Source organism: Macaca mulatta, chromosome 9, assembly GCF_049350105.2.
Source record: "Macaca mulatta isolate MMU2019108-1 chromosome 9, T2T-MMU8v2.0, whole genome shotgun sequence".
Taxonomy (NCBI): Eukaryota; Metazoa; Chordata; class Mammalia; order Primates; family Cercopithecidae; genus Macaca; species Macaca mulatta.
Window position 1 is genome coordinate 1,075,195 of NC_133414.1, and position 18,319 is coordinate 1,093,513.

An 18,319-nucleotide genomic window follows, 5' to 3' on the forward strand; every position below is an offset into this window, starting at 1 on the left:
ATATTTCTCAAGGTGTATTTATAGTATTCTGTGGAGCCACTAATTTACTTCATCTGAGTATTTTTGTTAGAGAATATGATAATGAAATTACATGTAAAATGAGAAATTAATTTACTGATCAAGAAATCCACTACGACCGTAAAGTACGAGCAGTCAAATATTTCCTGAATATTTCCTTATTACCTGCTTAGGGCTTACTTCATTTCACCCTCATGAAAGTTTATGACTTAAGCACCGTTCTACAGGCAGGGAAACAGGGTCACCAAAGGAACTTTCTCTACAGAATCAAGACATCCTCTGAATCCCAGGGCTGTGGAGTCTACGAATGTCTGTCCTTATTAAGCCATCGTACCTCTCGGCCAGAGTGAGAGATACGGTTTGGTGATTTTAAGACAACTTCTTTACTAAGATAAGGATTAGAGAAAGAAAAATCAAAGTATAAAGAATGAAACCTGGGGGGAAAAAAATAAAAAAAGGCTCCACAGCCTGCCTCGTTCCCACGGCTCCTCACTCACAGGGGTTGGCGCCGTCCGCCACGATCAGCATCCGCAGGGAGGAGAGGTTGATGTCTCTCTGATCTCTGTGGGCCACCAGCGCCCAGTGCATATCCCTCGATTTCACACACGCCACTTTCGCTGAAAGAAAAGCAGAAATAGGTTGGTACGTGCCACCGTCAGATCGCCCCCTATTGAAAGAGAGAGATCGTCGTGAGTGGGGGGAAGGGTGAAGAATCACTGTCACCCAGCCCCCGTGAGCCTTGTTTTTTTTTTTTGTTTTTTAATACCAATCCCGGCTCACGGCAACCTCCTCCTTTTCCTGGGTTCAAGAGATTCTCCTGCTTCAACCTTCCAAGTAGCTGGGATTATAGGCATGCACCCCCAGGCCCAGCTAACTTTTGTATTATTAGTAGAAACGGGGTTTCTCCATATGGGCCAGGGTGGTCTGGAACTCCTGACCTCAGGTGATCCACCCTCTTTGGCCTCCTAAAGTGCTGGGATTACAGGAGTGAGTCACCGCGCCCGGCCAGACCCACCTTTGTACTGGCAGACCTTCTGGATCCAGGAGAGAGGGTTCACCTTCATCAGCGAGTACGGGATGCTGATCACATGCATCATGTTCATGACGCTCTGCAATCAACACAGGAACACGCAGGGTGAGCACGGAGGGGCACGCAGAGGAGCAGCTCTCAGCCAGTGGCAGGGACGCTAGGCCGCACGGGGGCAGGGGGAGCCCTCAGAGTGCTGCAGACACCAGGCCGCACAGCCCCTGGAGGCTCCTTAGGGTGGGGCTGGCAGGGACGGCAACTACAGAGGGGCATGGCAGAGGAGCAGCTCTCAGTGAGTGCCGTGGACACCAGGCCACATGGGGCCCCAGAGGAAGAGGGGAAGAGGAGGAGGAGGAGCCGCTCGCAGGAAGCACCACAGACGCCAGGCTGCATGGGCCCCCAGGGAAGGAGGAGCAGCAGCTCTCAGGGAGCACCACAGACACCAGGCTGCACGGGCCCGGAGGAGGAGCAGTCGCACAGGACCCTGGAGGCTCTTTAGGGTGGGGAGGGCGCGGACGGCTGGTCTGCATGAGCGTGGCACGGTCGGGTCTGGGTGTAATCCTTTAAAGCATGTCCATGGGAAAGCGACTCCCAAGGTCTCCCTCGAACTCCACTGCTTTCCCTAAACTACTGCTGACAGAATTAAATAATTTAAGTCCAAATCCTTTTTAAGATGAAACCTTTGGTGAAGCATCACCATTTTCAACAGCCTTTCATATCCTCGAAGCCTAATTCTTCCTAGTGTGTTACGCTAACTTTTACTTTGCAGAACTCGTCTTGAGAACCGTACGCTGCTCTGAAACGCAGGCCCGAAGGAAGCTCACATTCTGGCTCTGGCCAGGCCTGGCTGCAGCAGATTGAGACTCCTGACAAAAATAAACTAGGACACACTGGCTAGTACCTGTACGCTGCTGCACGCTGAGGCTGGGACTCACACCTGCCTCACGCCACAGCAGTCAGACCAGGCACCACCTGGCGGGCTGTGCAGTCGGCTAGGATCCTTGCAGTCTTGTAGGCTACGGGTTGGGGGCAGACAAGAGGGCACAGACCCCTCCGCAGAGCCACTGGCTCGATTCAGGAAGCTCCAGATGAAAGCGGAAAGACGACGTGCGCCTTCCCTCCTCAGAGCTCCAGCAACTCCCTCCCCACTCTGTGCTGGGGTTTGTGAGGGCATCTTAAAAGCTGCTGCTGTCTGCTCAGAGACCTCGCCTTAGATGCGACAGTGGAGAGACTCACACCCACCAGGGCTGCCGGCCGTACCCCAGAGCACAGAGCAGGCAGGCTGGTACCACCAGCGGGAGACCCTCAGAGAGGCGGCCCCACGACGAGGCCTCAAAAGCAGGGCTGTGCGGACAACGCCACAGCCAGAAACTTGGGGGTTCTAATGACGAGAGTGACTAACAGCAACAGTGACGTAGCTATCTGTTCTTTAGGACCTGATCATTGAATCATGTGTCAAAAGTGTAGGTGGAGTGGGTGCTTAAACTTTAGGCCACATAATTCTCACACCAGCCACGTCAAATAAGATTGTCGTTCTCATTCACAGATAGGAAAACTGAGGTTCAGATTTGAGAAGGGACTTAGATGCACGTGTGATATGCCTGAGTCACAAAGCTAAGAAATGAAGAGCTGAGACACAAGCCCAGGTCCTCCAACCCCAAAGCCGGGCTTCCCCACTGCACCAGCACACGACGGTTCTGGGACCACACTGCTCCACCTTATCCCAGGTCCTCCAGTCCCAAAGCCAGGCTCCCCACTGCACCAGCACACAACGGTGCTGGGACCACACTGCTCCATCTCACCCCCTAACAGCATCAGACTTGAGAGATGACCCACATGTATCACAGAAGGCAGCCAGGTGGGCTGCTCTGGAGCCACAGATATTTGGTCTAGGAAATGCTTGCCGGCTCCTTTTCACATGAATTCTGGTCCACTGAGAAACGGCACATCCTGTATTCATATGCCCATCACTCATGTGACAACTACTAGAATCTTCTACCACCAAAAGGTAAGAAGCTTCAGCATAAGAAAATATTCAAAAGAAAAGTTAGTGAAAATTACCACATTCGAAACAGATGGGGGGAGCATCTAAGCAGTCACGCTCCACATAGCTTTTAAGTGCCAAGCCTGCCTTAAACAAATAAGGTTTCTTCCCCATAAGAAGTGCCCAAGCCCGGCACTGTCATGCAGGGCACGCGTGATTGTGAGACAATCATTTCCCTGTAACACACACTGATTGCCATCCTCAAAGGCAAATCTGTGAACTACTTTTCCCCACAGAGTAACACAACAGCAGGCCCCACTGACTCAAGAAATAACAGGAACATGCAGCTAACCAGATGTACAGGACAGTGATCCCCACACCAACCAACCTTTGATGTTACGCTAAGATACTGAATGCCAAAAGTGTGGGAAGGAAGATAATGATCTCCACGTGAGCCCTGGAAGGCTTTTTTCAGCAACTGTAACCTCAATCCATGTGTCCAAGACCCTCAAACCAGTGGCTGCTGAAACAACTGGCTTTGTGGTGCAGTCGTGAACCATGTTAGTGGACAACATCGGTCTTCTAACCAGTAATGATTTTCTCTTCACAGTGTGGGAGGAAGCAGCTTGCCCAAGTGAAACGTATGCACACCTAGGCATTTGTATTCCGACACCCAGCACACTCCTGTGTGGACAGGCTGGGCGGGGGCGGGGGCGGGGGACTCCTGGGTGGACAGGCTGGGTGGGGGCGGGGGCGGGGGACTCCTGGGTGGACAGGCTGGGCGGGGGCGGGGGCGGGGGCGGGGGACTCCTGGGTGGACAAGCTGGGCGGGGGCGGGGGACTCCTGGGTGGACAAGCTGGGCGGGGGCGGGGGCGGGGGACTCCTGGGTGGACAGGCTGGACGGGGGCGGGGGACTCCTGTGTGGACAGGCTGGGCGGGGGCGGGGGCGGGGGACTCCAGTGTGGACAGGCTGGGTGGGGGCGGGGGCGGGGGACTCCTGGGTGGACAGGCTGGACGGGGGCGGGGGCGGGGGACTCCTGGGTGGACAGGCTGGGCGGGGGCGGGGGACTCCTGCGTGGACAGGCTGGGTTGAGGGGGGGCGGACTCCTGGGTGGACAGGCTGGGCGGGGGCGGGGGACTCCAGTGTGGACAGGCTGGGCGGGGGCGGGGCGGGGGACTCCAGTGTGGACAGGCTGGGCGGGGGACTCCAGTGTGGACAGGCTGGGCGGGGGCGGGGGCGGGGGACTCCTGTGTGGACAGGCTGGGCGGGGGCAGGGGACTCCAGTGTGGACAGGCTGGGCGGGGGCGGGGCGGGGGACTCCTGTGTGGACAGGCTGGGCGGGGGCGGGGCGGGGGACTCCAGTGTGGACAGGCTGGGCGGGGGCGGGGGCGGGGGACTCCAGTGTGGACAGGCTGGGCGGGGGCGGGGGCGGGGGACTCCTGTGTGGACAGGCTGGGCGGGGGCGGGGGCGGGGGCCTCCTGTGTGGACAGGCTGGGCGGGGGCGGGGGCCTCCTGTGTGGACAGGCTGGGCGGGGGCGGGGCGGGGGACTCCAGTGTGGACAGGCTGGGCGGGGGCGGGGGCGGGGGACTCCTGGGTGGACAGGCTGGGCGGGGGCGGGGGACTCCTGCGTGGACAGGCTGGGCGGGGGCGGGGGACTCCTGCGTGGACAGACGCGGCCAGGGCGCCTCACTTACTGTCAGGATGCCATGCCAGAGCCCGACGTCTTTCTTGAAGTCCAGCACGTTCACAATGGTTTCAGCTGCACAAAAGAGGGAGTCAGAGATTCTTTCTTAGGACAGGACAGCAAGAGACCAAAATGCAAAGAAAACCCAACACTGCATCGCAGGAAATAACAGATCTTGGAAAAATACCATTTTGCTGCATCTTGGTGGAAATTCTGTAGACCCGTTTGAGTGCTGGTCACCCTGGAGTTTCTAGACAGATATCCTGACACACGAGTGAGCAGCGTCAGCTCTCCAGGCTGCGCCTTAAAACACAGTGTGCCTTCTCTTTTTATATGTTTCCCCCTCCCTGCCTTGTTCTTTAAAAGATTTCTTTTCACTTCCTCACGAGTCTCCCAGGAAAGGAAGCTTTGTGGCTGGAGAGCCCTGTGTGCACAGAGGAGGTGGATTTTTGGCAACACGGGGACCTACGCAGCTCTACTGGAAGTCTCCAAGGTTGGAGTTGCAATAAAACAAGGAGGCACTGGAATTTGGAAGACAGGGAGGGAAATCTATTCGATGACTATGGGGGCGGGCTCTAAAAAGGTGCTAAAAGCTCGTGCTTGATGAGGATTACTATCACAGAGCACCCCGGCCATGAACAGGCCCAGCTTTCTCTGGAAGTCACCTGGCCCCCCCGAGGTCAGTAGCTGCCTGCACATGACTCAGTCCCCCCGTCTAAAGGCTGAAGTGTGGAGGGTAACAGGCAGAGGGGCTTTCACAACACGCGGCCCAAGGAGACAACCCAAGTTCCTTTTGGAAAAAGTGAAGCAAGGAGAGAATGTATCTATTCCCTCCCCAAGAGTGACCGCCCTGGACCTTGGAGGTGTTATCAGGGCAAGGAGCAGGGGGCAATGCACCCCCAGGTGTGGAAAGTCCACAGCTAAACATCAGAACACCCGCGAGACACGTGCGTTGTTTTTAAAAGGGAGATGAGGAGGATGGGGAGAGAATAAAAAGAGTAGAAAGAGAAAAGTGTTTCATCCCACAGCGGAGTGGCACATGCCACTGCAGCTTCGTCAGGTTCCAGAAAGAGATGCCAGGCAGGGCGCACACTGCAGCTGTCCTGTCAGGGGGTCTCAGGGGGTCTCAGGGGGTCTCAGGGGGCCTCAGGGCATCCCAAGGGCTCTCGAGGTCATGGGGGTTCTCTGGGGGTTCTGAAGGGGTCTCAAAGGGCCTCAGGGCATATCACTGTGTCTCAGAACATCTCAGGAGGCTTCAGGGGATCTCAGTAGGACTCAGGGCACCCATGCGGGAGTCTCTGGGGGTCCCCGGGATCTGCTTGCACCCTCCCCTCTCTGTGCCATTTCAGCGCGGTTGCCACGGTTCCCTCCACTCACTTCCCCTCTTTGCCTCCCATACCGGCCCACCCGCGGGAAGGAAAACACATAACCACCACCAATTCTTCACCGCAGCAGCAGAGACCTGCAGAGACTGACTCAACCGGGAGGGCGGGCGGACACGGGAGTTTTCCTTACAACTAAAGATATGCTCATGTGCACCCGGGATGAAGCTCCATGGCGTTCACGGCGTCTCCCCAAATCCACATGCTGAAGCCCTGGGCCCCAGTGTGGCTGTGTGGAGAGCGTGCCTTTCAGGAGGTCATTCGCGTTCAGTGGGGTCGTCGGGATGGGCGCCTAACTGCACATCTTACACCTCCCATGAGAAGCCGGGAAGAGACCCCCACTGGGAACTGCCCAAGGGCACGCTGACCTCAGACCTCCGCGCTGTGCAGACATAAATGTCTGTGGTATTTTGCTATGGCAGGCTGAGCTGATATCCTAATTCAGCAATAAGTGAACGTCAGCGGAGCTGGGCACAAATGTCACACTATTTCTACAGCTCCTCGTGGGAAGGACGTGGCCTTCGTGTCAGGTGTCCCGGTTAGAACCAGGGTCCCAAGGAGTCGGGGTCTGGCACCCCACCTTCCGTGTAGCCGCACGCCTGCGTCAGGGCCTGGCAGTGTGTCAGCAGCGCGGTCCTCGTCACCGTCACACCCAGCACGCTGCCGTCCTTACACGTCTTGTACTGAAACGAGACAGAAAGCACGAGGGAGGTGGGGCTGGGAGGTCACGGCAGCTTTTCTGGTTACTTGAGGTCTCCGAGTTCCTGAATTTTGGCGCTCGAGTAACCGTCGGAAAGACACATTAATTCCCAAGGCCACGCTCAGGGCCAGTGGAGGAGGCCGAGGCTGACTCACCTCAATATACGCAGTGTCGTTATTGGCGTCTTTAATGTGTGGGAACCAGTCTCGGGGCGGTTTGGAGAGATGTTTCGACTCTGTGACAAACCACAGCAGCTTTGGCCAACCTTGGAAATAAACGACAAGTTCCTTTTAAATGTTACTCAGAAAGTAGGCCTGCAGAATTTCTCTCCATTCATGTGCTACCCTTTCAAACACATCAACTAGATTGAATCTCTGGTGTTTCCAGATTTCATGAGATCTAAGACATGAACAGAAGAGCACCCAAGCCTCCACCATGCATTACCTTCATGTCACCCCACGGGCCGGCAACCCGGCTGCATCATCGGGGACGTGAACGCATGAAAAGTTGTGGGTCCACAACTGACGTTTCATTCCACAGAGGATTGAAACCAAGGCGGGGTGACGTATTCCAGCACCCGTCTTCTGACAAAGGATGTGGGCATGCGAGCTCTCGGAGCCTCGGTGGCATACCTTTAAACTGTGGGATCTCTCCTGTAGGGCTTTTTGGAAGTCCTTTATGGCAGGCGTCACTAGTCAAGGCTACGGTAACACCACAGCTTCCAAGCAAGAAACCTATTTGCTGGCTCCCTGCGTCCTGAGAGGGCAACAGAGAGAGAGGGGTTAAGAATCCACGACCCGCCCTGCTCCGCCCGGCCTTCGGCCCTCCCTCCAGGGTTCGCACGGACCCTGGAGTCTGCAGAACGGGGATCCAACCCCAGCCCTGCTGCTTGGCATCTGTGGGACCCCGAACAGGTGAGCTGGCATGGCCTCAGTGTCCTCACGGGTAAAACAGGGACAGAAAGAACGGCGTCTCCCAGGTTTGTTGAGGATAAATTGGAAGAGCGTATGGAAAGTGCTCAGTGCAGGGCTGGTGCTCAGCGGGTCACATTAAGAGGCTGCTGTTACAGTTCCCTCCGATTCCATAAGACTCTGATCATAGGACACAATTACTGTAGAGAACAGACAGGGTCTGAAAAAACACTTCTAACACACTAACACCAAGTGCCTGATCTTTGAAACATTCAAAGACCAAAGGCACGGAAGGCACACCTGGCATGGGTGCCAGGCAGGGAACCTCAGCCAGAGGAAGGAAGACCTGGGTCACCTTCTCCTCACCCTGAACAGCTCGGTCTCAGCGAAATAACTGAAGCTTGCTGAAACGGGCCACTGCTGTGCAGCCTCACCGGAGACACCAGGTACAGGCGGCTCCAGGCTGCCAGCTCTGGTTTGGAAGGTCAGACCTGAGCAGACCACGCCAGTCCTCACTCCTGTCCATCTGCCCAAAGGCAGCCAAGGCACTCACGTCACTCTCTCTACGCCTGCCAGCTGTGCCAGCTGTGTGGGTTTTCCATTATTTCATTCATAAAATAAACTGAAAGCTCCAAAACAGCCAGGGTTCCAGGAACTAAAAATACCACATTGTAGTGAGCAAGTCACCGTCTTCACTCCCCAGATGGCTCAGCGTGGACGCCCCCCCACCCCCGCATGGACCCTACACGGCCCGGTTGCTGTCGGTGATCAGAGGCCTGGCTGTGGATCTTCCCACCTGTTTCCCTGAAAACGGGAGAACATGAGCTGAAGAGTGATGCTTTCACCTGGGTAAATCAGGCAGCATTAAAATTTCAAAGCTGTAGTCTCTTGAGTGTCTAGTACTTTTCTTACTGTAGATTTAAATCTGCAGTGAAAACGCCTCTCTGGAATTTTCACGACGCAACAGCCAAACGGGCCAACTAGCACACGCAACAGCCGAACGGGCCAACTAGCACACGCAACAGGCGAACGGGCCAACTAGCACACGCAACGTAGCTCCCCAAGGTCTGGTCGTCGGGAGCTCGGCGGACAGAACCCGCCTCGGGGACGTCTTGTGGTGCTTTTCCCACACGCGGTGCTTGCTCAAGGAGAGCCCTAATCAGTTACTTTAATGTGAATGTAAACATGACATTAGCAAACGTCCCAACTCTGCAGAGGTAAGGGACAGAGGTGGGGCGACATTAGCTTCCACAGCAGGAAGGCAGCTCCGCGGAGCCAGAAAGTGCCGGGCCGAGGCAGGAGCACATGCGTGACGGTCACAAGACGGAGGAACGGCTGAGACCAGTCACTCATGGCTATGGGTGGAACGCTGACCTCAGGCCAGGAGCCAAACTTTCCCTAAACCCTGCCCTGATAATGTCTGCCCATGATTTAATATCCCAAATGATAAAATCATACACATAACAAGACTCCCTAAGAAATAAGAGACTGAAAACCACAGGAGCGGCAGGCCTGGGAGGATGCGGCTACGGTTCAGCCGAGGTGAAGCTGGGCCTGCTGCTCCTCAGCACGTGTAGAGCGCCCCCGCTGCCCCATCAGACGCCAGCCCTCAGCACAGCTCTGCTCAGCCCCGGCCAGTGCACTCAGAACAGCACTTACCATGTCTCACCCTACACACCTGTGTGGGAGGAAACCCGTGCAGCCTTCAACACACAGACGTGCCCACATACACATGCACACACACACGGATGCGCACACAACAGTCACACTCACATACATGTGCCCATGCATACACACGTGCCCAGTGTCCCCACACTCTCACATGTGCCCATGCATACACACGTGCCCACACTCAACACTCACACACATGTGCCCACACACACACACGCATACACAACAAAGAAAGGGATCGGACAGGTGGACCCCACACACAGCACCGGAAGCAAAGGGCTGCAGGTCCTCGGTGGGCCTCACGGCCTCCGCAGGTGACCCACGGATGGGACCTGGCTGCGCCTGGACTAGTGGCTTTCTTGACTCACAGGCCTTAGTTCTCTGTCCTTGGAAAGGTGATGTCGGCCTCATGTGGCTGGATCTGAGGCCAACTCCGGGAAACAGGTGCTACATCTCAGGAAAGTGTGAATAAAAATAATCCTCCCGGGGCAGAGCTTGCAGTGAGCAGAGATTACGCCACTGCACTCCAGCCTGGGTGACAGGGCAATACTCCGTCTCAGGAAAAAAAAAAAAAAAAAAGAATCCTCCCAAGATGTGTTCAGAAAACTGGGTTCTCATTAGGGCCTTTATTCGAAGATACTTCTAATGGCTGTAGGACTGGCAGATGGAAGAAATATTAGGGTTCACATACTTATCACTACACAAATATGCTCAATCTGACCCCACTTTGACTTGCACCATAGCCAACAGATTCTTTCAGTTAAAAATAAGAAAAGTTCTCTAAGACCAACAAACTGCTACATTCTAAAGGCACACTTCTCAAAGGATGGCACCCAAATGGCCAACAGGTCCATGAAAAGGTGCTCAACATCACTAATCATCAGGGAAATGCAAATTAACCACAGGGAAGCCAGGCAAGATGGCTCAACGCTTGTAATCCCAGCACTTTGGTTGGCCATGGCGGGCAGATCACTTGAGGTCAGGAGTTCAAGACCAGCCTGGCCAGCATGGCTAAACCCCATCTCTAATAAAAATACAAAAATTAGCCGGGTGTCATGGTGCGCACCTATAATCCCAGCTACTCAGGAGGCTGAGGAAGGAGAATAGCTTGAACCCAGGAGGTGGAGGTTGCAGTGAGCAGAGATCATATCACTGCACTCCAGCCTGGGTGACAGAGCAAGACTGTTTAAAAAAAAAAAGGAAGAACAAAACAAAAAAAGCCACAAGAAGACATCACCTCACATTGCTTGCATTGGTTACAATGGCATTTATCAAAAAGAGGAAAAATACCTGTTGATGAGGATGCAGAGAAAAGAAAACCCTTGCATGCTATTGGTGGTAATGCAAATTAGCCCAGCCATTATGGAAAACGGTATGGAGATTTCTCAAAAACCTAAAAATAGAGCTACCATATGATCCAGTAATCTTGCTACTGGGTATTTGGCCAAAGGAACTGAAACGGATCAGGAATCCAGGAGATTATCTGCATGCCTACCTTCACTGGAGTGTTATCCACAAGCGCCAAGACAACGAATCGACCTCGGTGCCCAAAGACCCACGAATCGATGCAGAGCAGGCCGACCCAGCACATTGGGTGCTATTCAGCCTTCAGAGAGGAGGCAAGCCTGCCACCTGCTGAACCGGAAGGACATTACACCACATAGTGGGCGCTATTCAGCCTTCGGTGAGGAGGGAAGCCTGCCACCTGCTGAACCGGAAGGACATTACACCACATAGTGGGCGCTATTCAGCCTTCAGAGAGGAGGCAAGCCGGCCGTGTGCTGAACCAGAAGGACATTACACCACATAGTGGGCGCTATTCAGCCTTCGGTGAGGAGGGAAGCCTGCCACCTGCTGAACCGGAAGGACATTATGCTGCTGGAAATAAGCCAGGCACAGAAAGGCCAAGGCCACATGAGCTCATTTACATGTGGCATTTAGTAGTGAACGGAATGGTGACCACGAGGGCCAGAGAGGGAGGAGATTGGGGGGGAGGGAGGAGATTGGGGGGGAGGGAGGAGATTGGGGGGGAGGGAGGAGATACAGGGGTTGGGAGGAGATGGGGAGATGTTAGTCAGAAGAGACAAAGCCTCAGATTGGAGGAAGATGTTTTGAGATCTATTGTAGAGCAGGGTAACTAGTCAATAAAAATGTTACCTACATTTCAAAATAACCAAGAGTAAATTCCAAATGTCTCCATAAAAAATGAGAGGTAAGCAAGGTGACAGATATGTTAATCAGTTTGATAAACATTCCATGTTGTATGCATATATCAAAACACCACACTCTACCCCATAAATGTATATAACTTGTCAGTTAAAATAGTGTTTAAAGTCAAGTCACGGTGTCTTTAGAACTCAAAGGCTTGGCCTCAGGGGAAGGCCTCTGTCCTTCACCTGTGAAATCACTTGTGGTTTCCCTAGAATTCTATCCCATGACCACTGGTTTAGGTCTGTGCATTCTCCACAGCTTTGGCCTCAGGGGAGGGTCTCTGTCCTTCACCTGTGAAACCACTTGTGGTTTCCCTAGAATTCTATCCCATGACCACTGGATTGCACAGTAAAGATTTCTAAATGCCTTGTTAAGGTCTATGCATTCTCCACAGCTTTCTGCATAGCCTGAGGCATCTGTAGGCAAAGTCACCTCAGGGTTATATTGGCATAGAGTGGGCAAGGCGGGAATGTCAGCCCTTTCTTCTGAGAGATGTTTTCGTGCTCATGGTGCTTGGTGACAAAACCGCAGCCACAGAGGGCCCCTCCCCTATGTCCTGGAGGTGAGTGAGGGACAGGCAGGGGCTCTTTCCTGTGCCTGCGACCTCATCACCTGCACAGGTTACAGTCACTGATACCTAAGTTCCCAGGGACCTCCGAGCGTGAAAAGTCCTGGCCTCCTGAGATGTCCCCACACTGTTCTCCTGCTGTGCTCCATGCCCTCTGACCACAGAGAGTCCCCCCGAGATGCCCCTCGTCCCCACGCAGACCTGCCCTATCTACAGTGAACCTGCAGCCTCTACTCGGGTGCAAGGGGCTCTCAGCCGAGGGGGACTGTCGGTCCTCCTGTGGGGGAGGAAAGCTCCTCTTTCTCCATCATCACTGCCACACCTTCCCAGCCACGTGGCCTTGGAAAGATTTCTGGTCTGTTCAAAACGGACGGTTTATGTCTTTTACCACCATTCAAAGGTACTTAACTTCATTATTTCAAAGCATCTTAAACATGTGTTACACTGAAACGTTTCATGGCTGAAATGAACGCCACCTTGGTATTTGGAGCTATGCCTAGGATTTCAGATAATAGGATGGCATTTCTGCCAACCTGAGGGCAGCACTGGAACCTGCTCAGGAAAACCAACCCCTCACAAACACAAATCATTTTTCTCTGCAAACCAGCCTGGATTGGAGGACACCAGGCTATAACACTTAACATGGACAAATACAAATTGTTCAAGTGAAGAAAAGAATAAATTGTTACGAATAACAATGATAAATGTTTTGTGTCTGGTTATTGAACCATCACCATATGCTGATGCCTACAGGTTCCCGCAAATCATCATTTCACTGTTGCTTAGAGACCTCAGACCATGTCCAGAGAGCCCCTAACCACTGACATGAACATCAGCTGAAGGGGAGCCTCGTCAACTCCTCACTAGATCCCAGGACTGGGTTAACTACAGTACTGAGGCTGTCATGTAAGCATGACTAGAGTCCTCCAGTCCTTCCACTTTTCTCACGTGTCGTGAAGACCACGGGAACCAGGGGGATGAGAAAGCACCTCACGGGAAGTCTGACCTGTCTGATGCACATGTGGAGTGCTGGCTGCAAATCTGGGGGAAACTGGCTGCAAATCTGGGGGCAGGGGAACTGGCATTCTCCCATGGCAGCTACCACAGACTCCCCTGCCTCTGCCAGACACGCGCATACTCGGGAGGCCAAGCATGAACTTCCTGGCTTTATACATAGGAAATGAAAATAGCAATCATCTTTCCTGTTTCCAAAAGGAACCCCGTTCCCATTCCAAGGGGCAGTTTGAAATGCAACCGTATAACTGGCATAGACGCTGAAGAGATACCCATGTGTGTTCTAAGAGGTGGCAAACGGTTTTCTTAAATATTGAGTCAACAAACTTTAATGTTGGAATAGCCACAAAGACAGCTGGAAGTTTCTTTGGGAACTCTTAGCCTGGGCTACCTATGATTGTTGCCTTTTAGACTTAGAAGAGTCACCCACACAGTGCACGCATTAAAGATGTGCTAAAGGGGCCAGGTGCAGTGGCTCACGCCTGTAATTCCCACCCTGTGGGAAGCCGAGGCAGGCAGATCACCTGAGGTCAGGAGTTTGAGAGCAGCCTGACCAACACAACAAAATCTCGTCTCTACTAAAAATAAGAAAATTAGCTGGGTGTGGTGGCACACGCCTGTAATCCCAGCTACTCAGGAGGCTGAGGTAGGAGAATCGCTTGAAGCCGGGAGGCAGAGGTTGCAGTGAACTAAAATCACGCCACTGCATTCCAGCCTGGGAGACAGAGCAACTCCATCTCCAAAAAAAAAAAAAAAAAAAAAAAAAAGTGCTAAAAGGAGCTGATAGTTTAAGGGCAGTGTGCATGGGCACATCACAGGTTTACGCAGCATAAGCCAAAACTAAAACTCTAAGCCCCTCAGCCAACTGAAGAGACCCCCTTCCCTCAGCCAAGGACATTCCAAAGTTAACCTGAAAAACCAGTTCAGCTGTGATGGGAAGGAGGGTCAGAAGCGCCTCCTTACACCCTCATCCTCTAGTTAAATTCAGGCACAGCTGACCAGCAACGGCATTAAAAGACAGAACTCCAGACCGACAAAGCTGACGCTCTGCAGCAATAAGATACCAACATGACAAACAGCAGGCCCTGAAAGAAATCAAAGTATTTTACCTCAAAATATATTTGACATAGTTGGGAATAGCCTATAAAGCTCTTTCTTCTGGGGAACATCTACATTCTGTAGAGAATCTCCTTCCCTTTCCAGGGCCTTTTCCTGATCCAGGGAGAATTAACTAAGACTCTGGCACCTTTTTAAGTCTGATAAGAACCATTTACATCTATTCTCTCTGAAGCCTGCTGCCTGGAGGCTTCCTCCACATAATGAAAACCTTGGTCTCTACAACCCCGAACCCTAAGACACTGGCTTCTATTGATTCCAGGGCTTTAGATAAACTCTTTCAACCAACTGCCAATCAGAAAATCTTAGAATCCACCTGTGACCTAAAAGGCCCCCAACTGCTGCCTCAAGCTGTCGGGCCTTCCCAGACCAAATGAACATACATCTTATGTGTATTGCTTAATGTCTCATGTCTCCTGAAAATGTGTGAACCCAAAAGCTGCAGCCAGACCACCCTGGGCACACGGTCTCAGGACCTCCTGAGGCTGGGTCTTGGCCATGTCCTTAACCTTGGCAAAATAAAATTCTAAATTGAAACCTGTTTCAAATACTTTTTGATTGACAATGCACATTAATTTCTTTACATCAGACTAAACAATAATTACAATACCAAGTTTAGCGGTTTCTTTTCCTTATAGAATAAGACCTGACAAATCACAGGTCAACCTTGGACTGGATGTCAAAACACCTGAACAAAAGCAGCATCCACCACCCTTCAAAAAATAACAAATTTCAAAAAACTATCATTTACCCCAATTCTAGTGCACATGACACCAAGGAACAAGATTCTCAAACACCCTTGCTTTACTGACCAAGAGGCTGCTGCTCTGTGTTTGACGCCAAACCAAGCTGTGCTCCACCCTCCGGGACACCCATCCCAGGCTGCAGGGCCCACCAGCGACCACACCCCCTATTGAGGTAACTGAAGGAAATCCAAGGTCCCAGAAACAGCGAGGAGACCCTCACCCAGCTGGGAGACAGCCACCATGAAAGCCATCTCACTCAGCAAGAGACCGAGCAAAGGGCGCGTTCCTTACCTTCCTCGTGAGCGGCACCTCGATGGGCACGGGGACCACCTCGGCCAGCAAGCAACCGTAGAAAGCTGCCATGAAGGCGGCCGGATCGTTGTTGGGGAACACCAGTGCCACCTGTGGGACAGGCCAGAGCAGGTCAGCGTTAACGTGGGGTCCTGGCTTCCTAAGACTTGGTTCTAGGTGAGGGCATGCTTCAGTGAGAACCAGGTCCCATGTAAAATGCATTTCAGTAAGCCGTGTTTTAATAAGCATCACGCACCTGGCCTTGAATTCATGTAGAAGACAAACGTGTGAACAGTTGTCTGTCATACCATCACCAGAGTATGACTGCCTTTAATTTTTGCATATTACCTTCCATACCCACACATTTCACATAGATGAAGTCATATCCTGTTTCTCACTAAGCTTTGTAAGTACTTCCTTGTATTTCTACACAGTCTTCATGACTGTCATGGGACAGTTGTGCAGTTTGTTAGGCCATGCGCAGGACTCGGCTCAGATCCCATGTCAGTGTTTAGCTCTGGAATCTCAGGCACAACTGTGGCCTCTCCAAGGCTTAGTGTTCTCTGAAAAGTGAGAATGATAGAGCCTATGTCTTAATGTGGTTGTGAAGGTCTAAGGAGAGAATGTACATGGAGAGCTCAGTGGGATGCCTGACCCACGGCGTGAGCTCATGGACGCTGACTATGAGTAAAGGCCAAGTTACTGGCACTAGGGCTGGTAGCAGCATCAGTCCCGATGCCACACGCGTGCACTTGTTGTGGGCCCTGCCCCTCCCTGCAGCAGTCTTCCCTGTGTAGCTGCCTGGATGTGGCACCGATCCGTCCTGCCAGATCAACCGCTTAGGAACTAAGTTCCTACGAGAATTGTCAGAGTTCTAAAACTGTGGTTAATGTAAATTATCAAGTAATATTGGTACCTACTAATAGATTTTTTTTTTTTTTTTAAAGAAACAAGTTCACTCTATTACAAAGGCTGGAGTGCAGTGGCACAACCATAGCTCACTGCAGCCTTGAACTCGTGAGCTCCAGCGATCCTCCTGCCTTACGGGTGGGCACTACTATACCCAGTTAATTTTTAAAGAATATTTTAGATGGGGTCTCACTATGTTGTCCAGGCTGGGCTTACACTCAACTAAGCTTTAAAAAATATGTTTAAGATGGGGTCTCGTTATGTTGCCTAGGCTGGCCTCAAACTCCTGGCCACAAGCGATTCTCCTGCCTTGGATCCCCCAAAGTGTTTGGGTTACAGATATGAGCCACTGTGCCTGGCCAATGTGTTTTCTAAATACGTTTTCCGACGGTCCTTTCTTGACGAGGAACAATTTTCCTTCGATGATAGAGTTTTAATAGACAGCCCTATTTCTGGATTCCCACTATGCCCTGCGAACTCTGCTTCTATTTTGACACAGGTTACTCGTGTGTGGGGCAGCATTAGTGTTCCTCTTCCTTATGGACAGTGTTTTCATCAGTACATGAATCCTATGATTTTCCTACGATTTAGCACACGTGCATCATTTTTGCATTACCTCATTCTGGATTTTTTTTTGAGACAGTCTTGCTGTGTTGCCCAGGCTGGAGTACAGTAGTGCAATCTCGGCTCACTGCAACCTCTACTTCCCAGATCCAAGTGATTCTCCTGCCTCAGCCTTGTGAGCAGCTAGCACTATAGGCGTGCACCACCACACTCAGCCATTTTTTTTTGTAGTATTTTTTGTAGATACAGGGTTTCACCATGTTGGCCAGGCTGGTCTCAATCTCTTGACCTAGTGATCCACCCACCTCAGCCTCCCAAAGTGCTGGGATTACAGGCATGAGCCTCCGCACCAGGCCTCATTCTTGAAGTTAAACAATTTATTAAAAATGTCCTAGCTGGAACTAACTTCATCACGAACAGTTTTGGACAAACATCCTAATCATCTGTGTATCTAAGTAAGCGGGCTGACATGAAAGCATCCCGATGGTCACTGAGAGGGGAGCAGGCCATGCTGGAAAGGCTGGAATGCAGGATCATTGGCCGACACAAAATTAAGTTGTAGATTCTATGAATATATGAATATTTCCTTTCTGTATGGCATTTCTACAGTCCACTACAATCTGCTAAGAGAGATTAGAAAGGGAATAAAATAATTTGTACGTCTATGCAGATAAGCTACAACCAATTATTTCTTCAAACTGAGGTTTACAGTCATGAGTGTCACGTGATGGACTGAGCTGATGGCATGTTTTTCAGATATTGATACGGTAAACAAACAGTATTCAGTTAAATGTTTGTCAGATTTTCACATTACTACTGCTGTACAACTACTTCCCCTAAGGCGGACCAAAAAACACCAGGAAACCTTCGAAAATTCAGAAGATGTTAAAGTTCCATCCAAAACTGATGATTGCACCTATTCATAAAGAACATGTTCAATTCTGACTTGTTAATCTTCCCAGAATGCCAGCTCTGGAGGCAGAGTCTTCACCAGGGGCAGACAGCTGAGACGGAGAGGATACGTGTCATCCCCACGGCCAGACTGCAATCAGCCCTCTCCCAACAAGCACCTCGCGTCTGGCTCCTCTCCCAGCTCCTGGTGTCTCTGCTCAAAGGAAGTTCTTCTTTATCAGGGGTTTAAAATTCTCACTAGAGTTAATGCTGAAAATTCCGTATTATAGACCACTGCAGAGTTGTACTGAAATGTGATGAAATGTGGTGTAACAAAGTTAATAAAAGAATATAAAATTGTACATTATTGTACGCACGCGACAAGTAATGCATAGAAAAGGGGAAAATACTTAAAGGCTCTTTTAGCATCAAAACTGAAATTTTTTTTTGCAATTTAAGGAAGAGAACATTCTGTACTTACATCATTCCTTCAATATTTGAATCAGTCACAAATCCTGTTTTATTGCTATCTCTATAGTGATTCCAATGCAATACTTCACAAATACAAAGATGCTCGATTTTTGTAAACCCACATGGCTTCCCTCCATTCAATCCTCTGTGTACTTCT

General features: G+C 51.5%; 1 protein-coding gene across 4 annotated transcripts in view; it reads right to left on the reverse strand.

The window, feature by feature from the left end:
• DIP2C (disco interacting protein 2 homolog C) overlaps positions 1-18,319 on the reverse strand; it is a 374,224-nt gene that overhangs the window by 101,219 nt on the left and 254,686 nt on the right. For all 4 annotated transcript variants that reach the window (XM_077945649.1, XM_077945648.1, XM_077945646.1 and 1 more), the window contains 7 exons: positions 15,328-15,438; positions 7,432-7,555; positions 6,955-7,064; positions 6,680-6,782; positions 4,728-4,792; positions 1,034-1,127; positions 516-635 (listed from right to left, as the gene is read on the reverse strand). In XM_077945649.1, the coding sequence (XP_077801775.1) occupies positions 516-635; positions 1,034-1,127; positions 4,728-4,792; positions 6,680-6,782; positions 6,955-7,064; positions 7,432-7,555; positions 15,328-15,438 (727 nt within the window). The remainder of the gene's footprint in view (positions 1-515; positions 636-1,033; positions 1,128-4,727; positions 4,793-6,679; positions 6,783-6,954; positions 7,065-7,431; positions 7,556-15,327; positions 15,439-18,319) is intronic.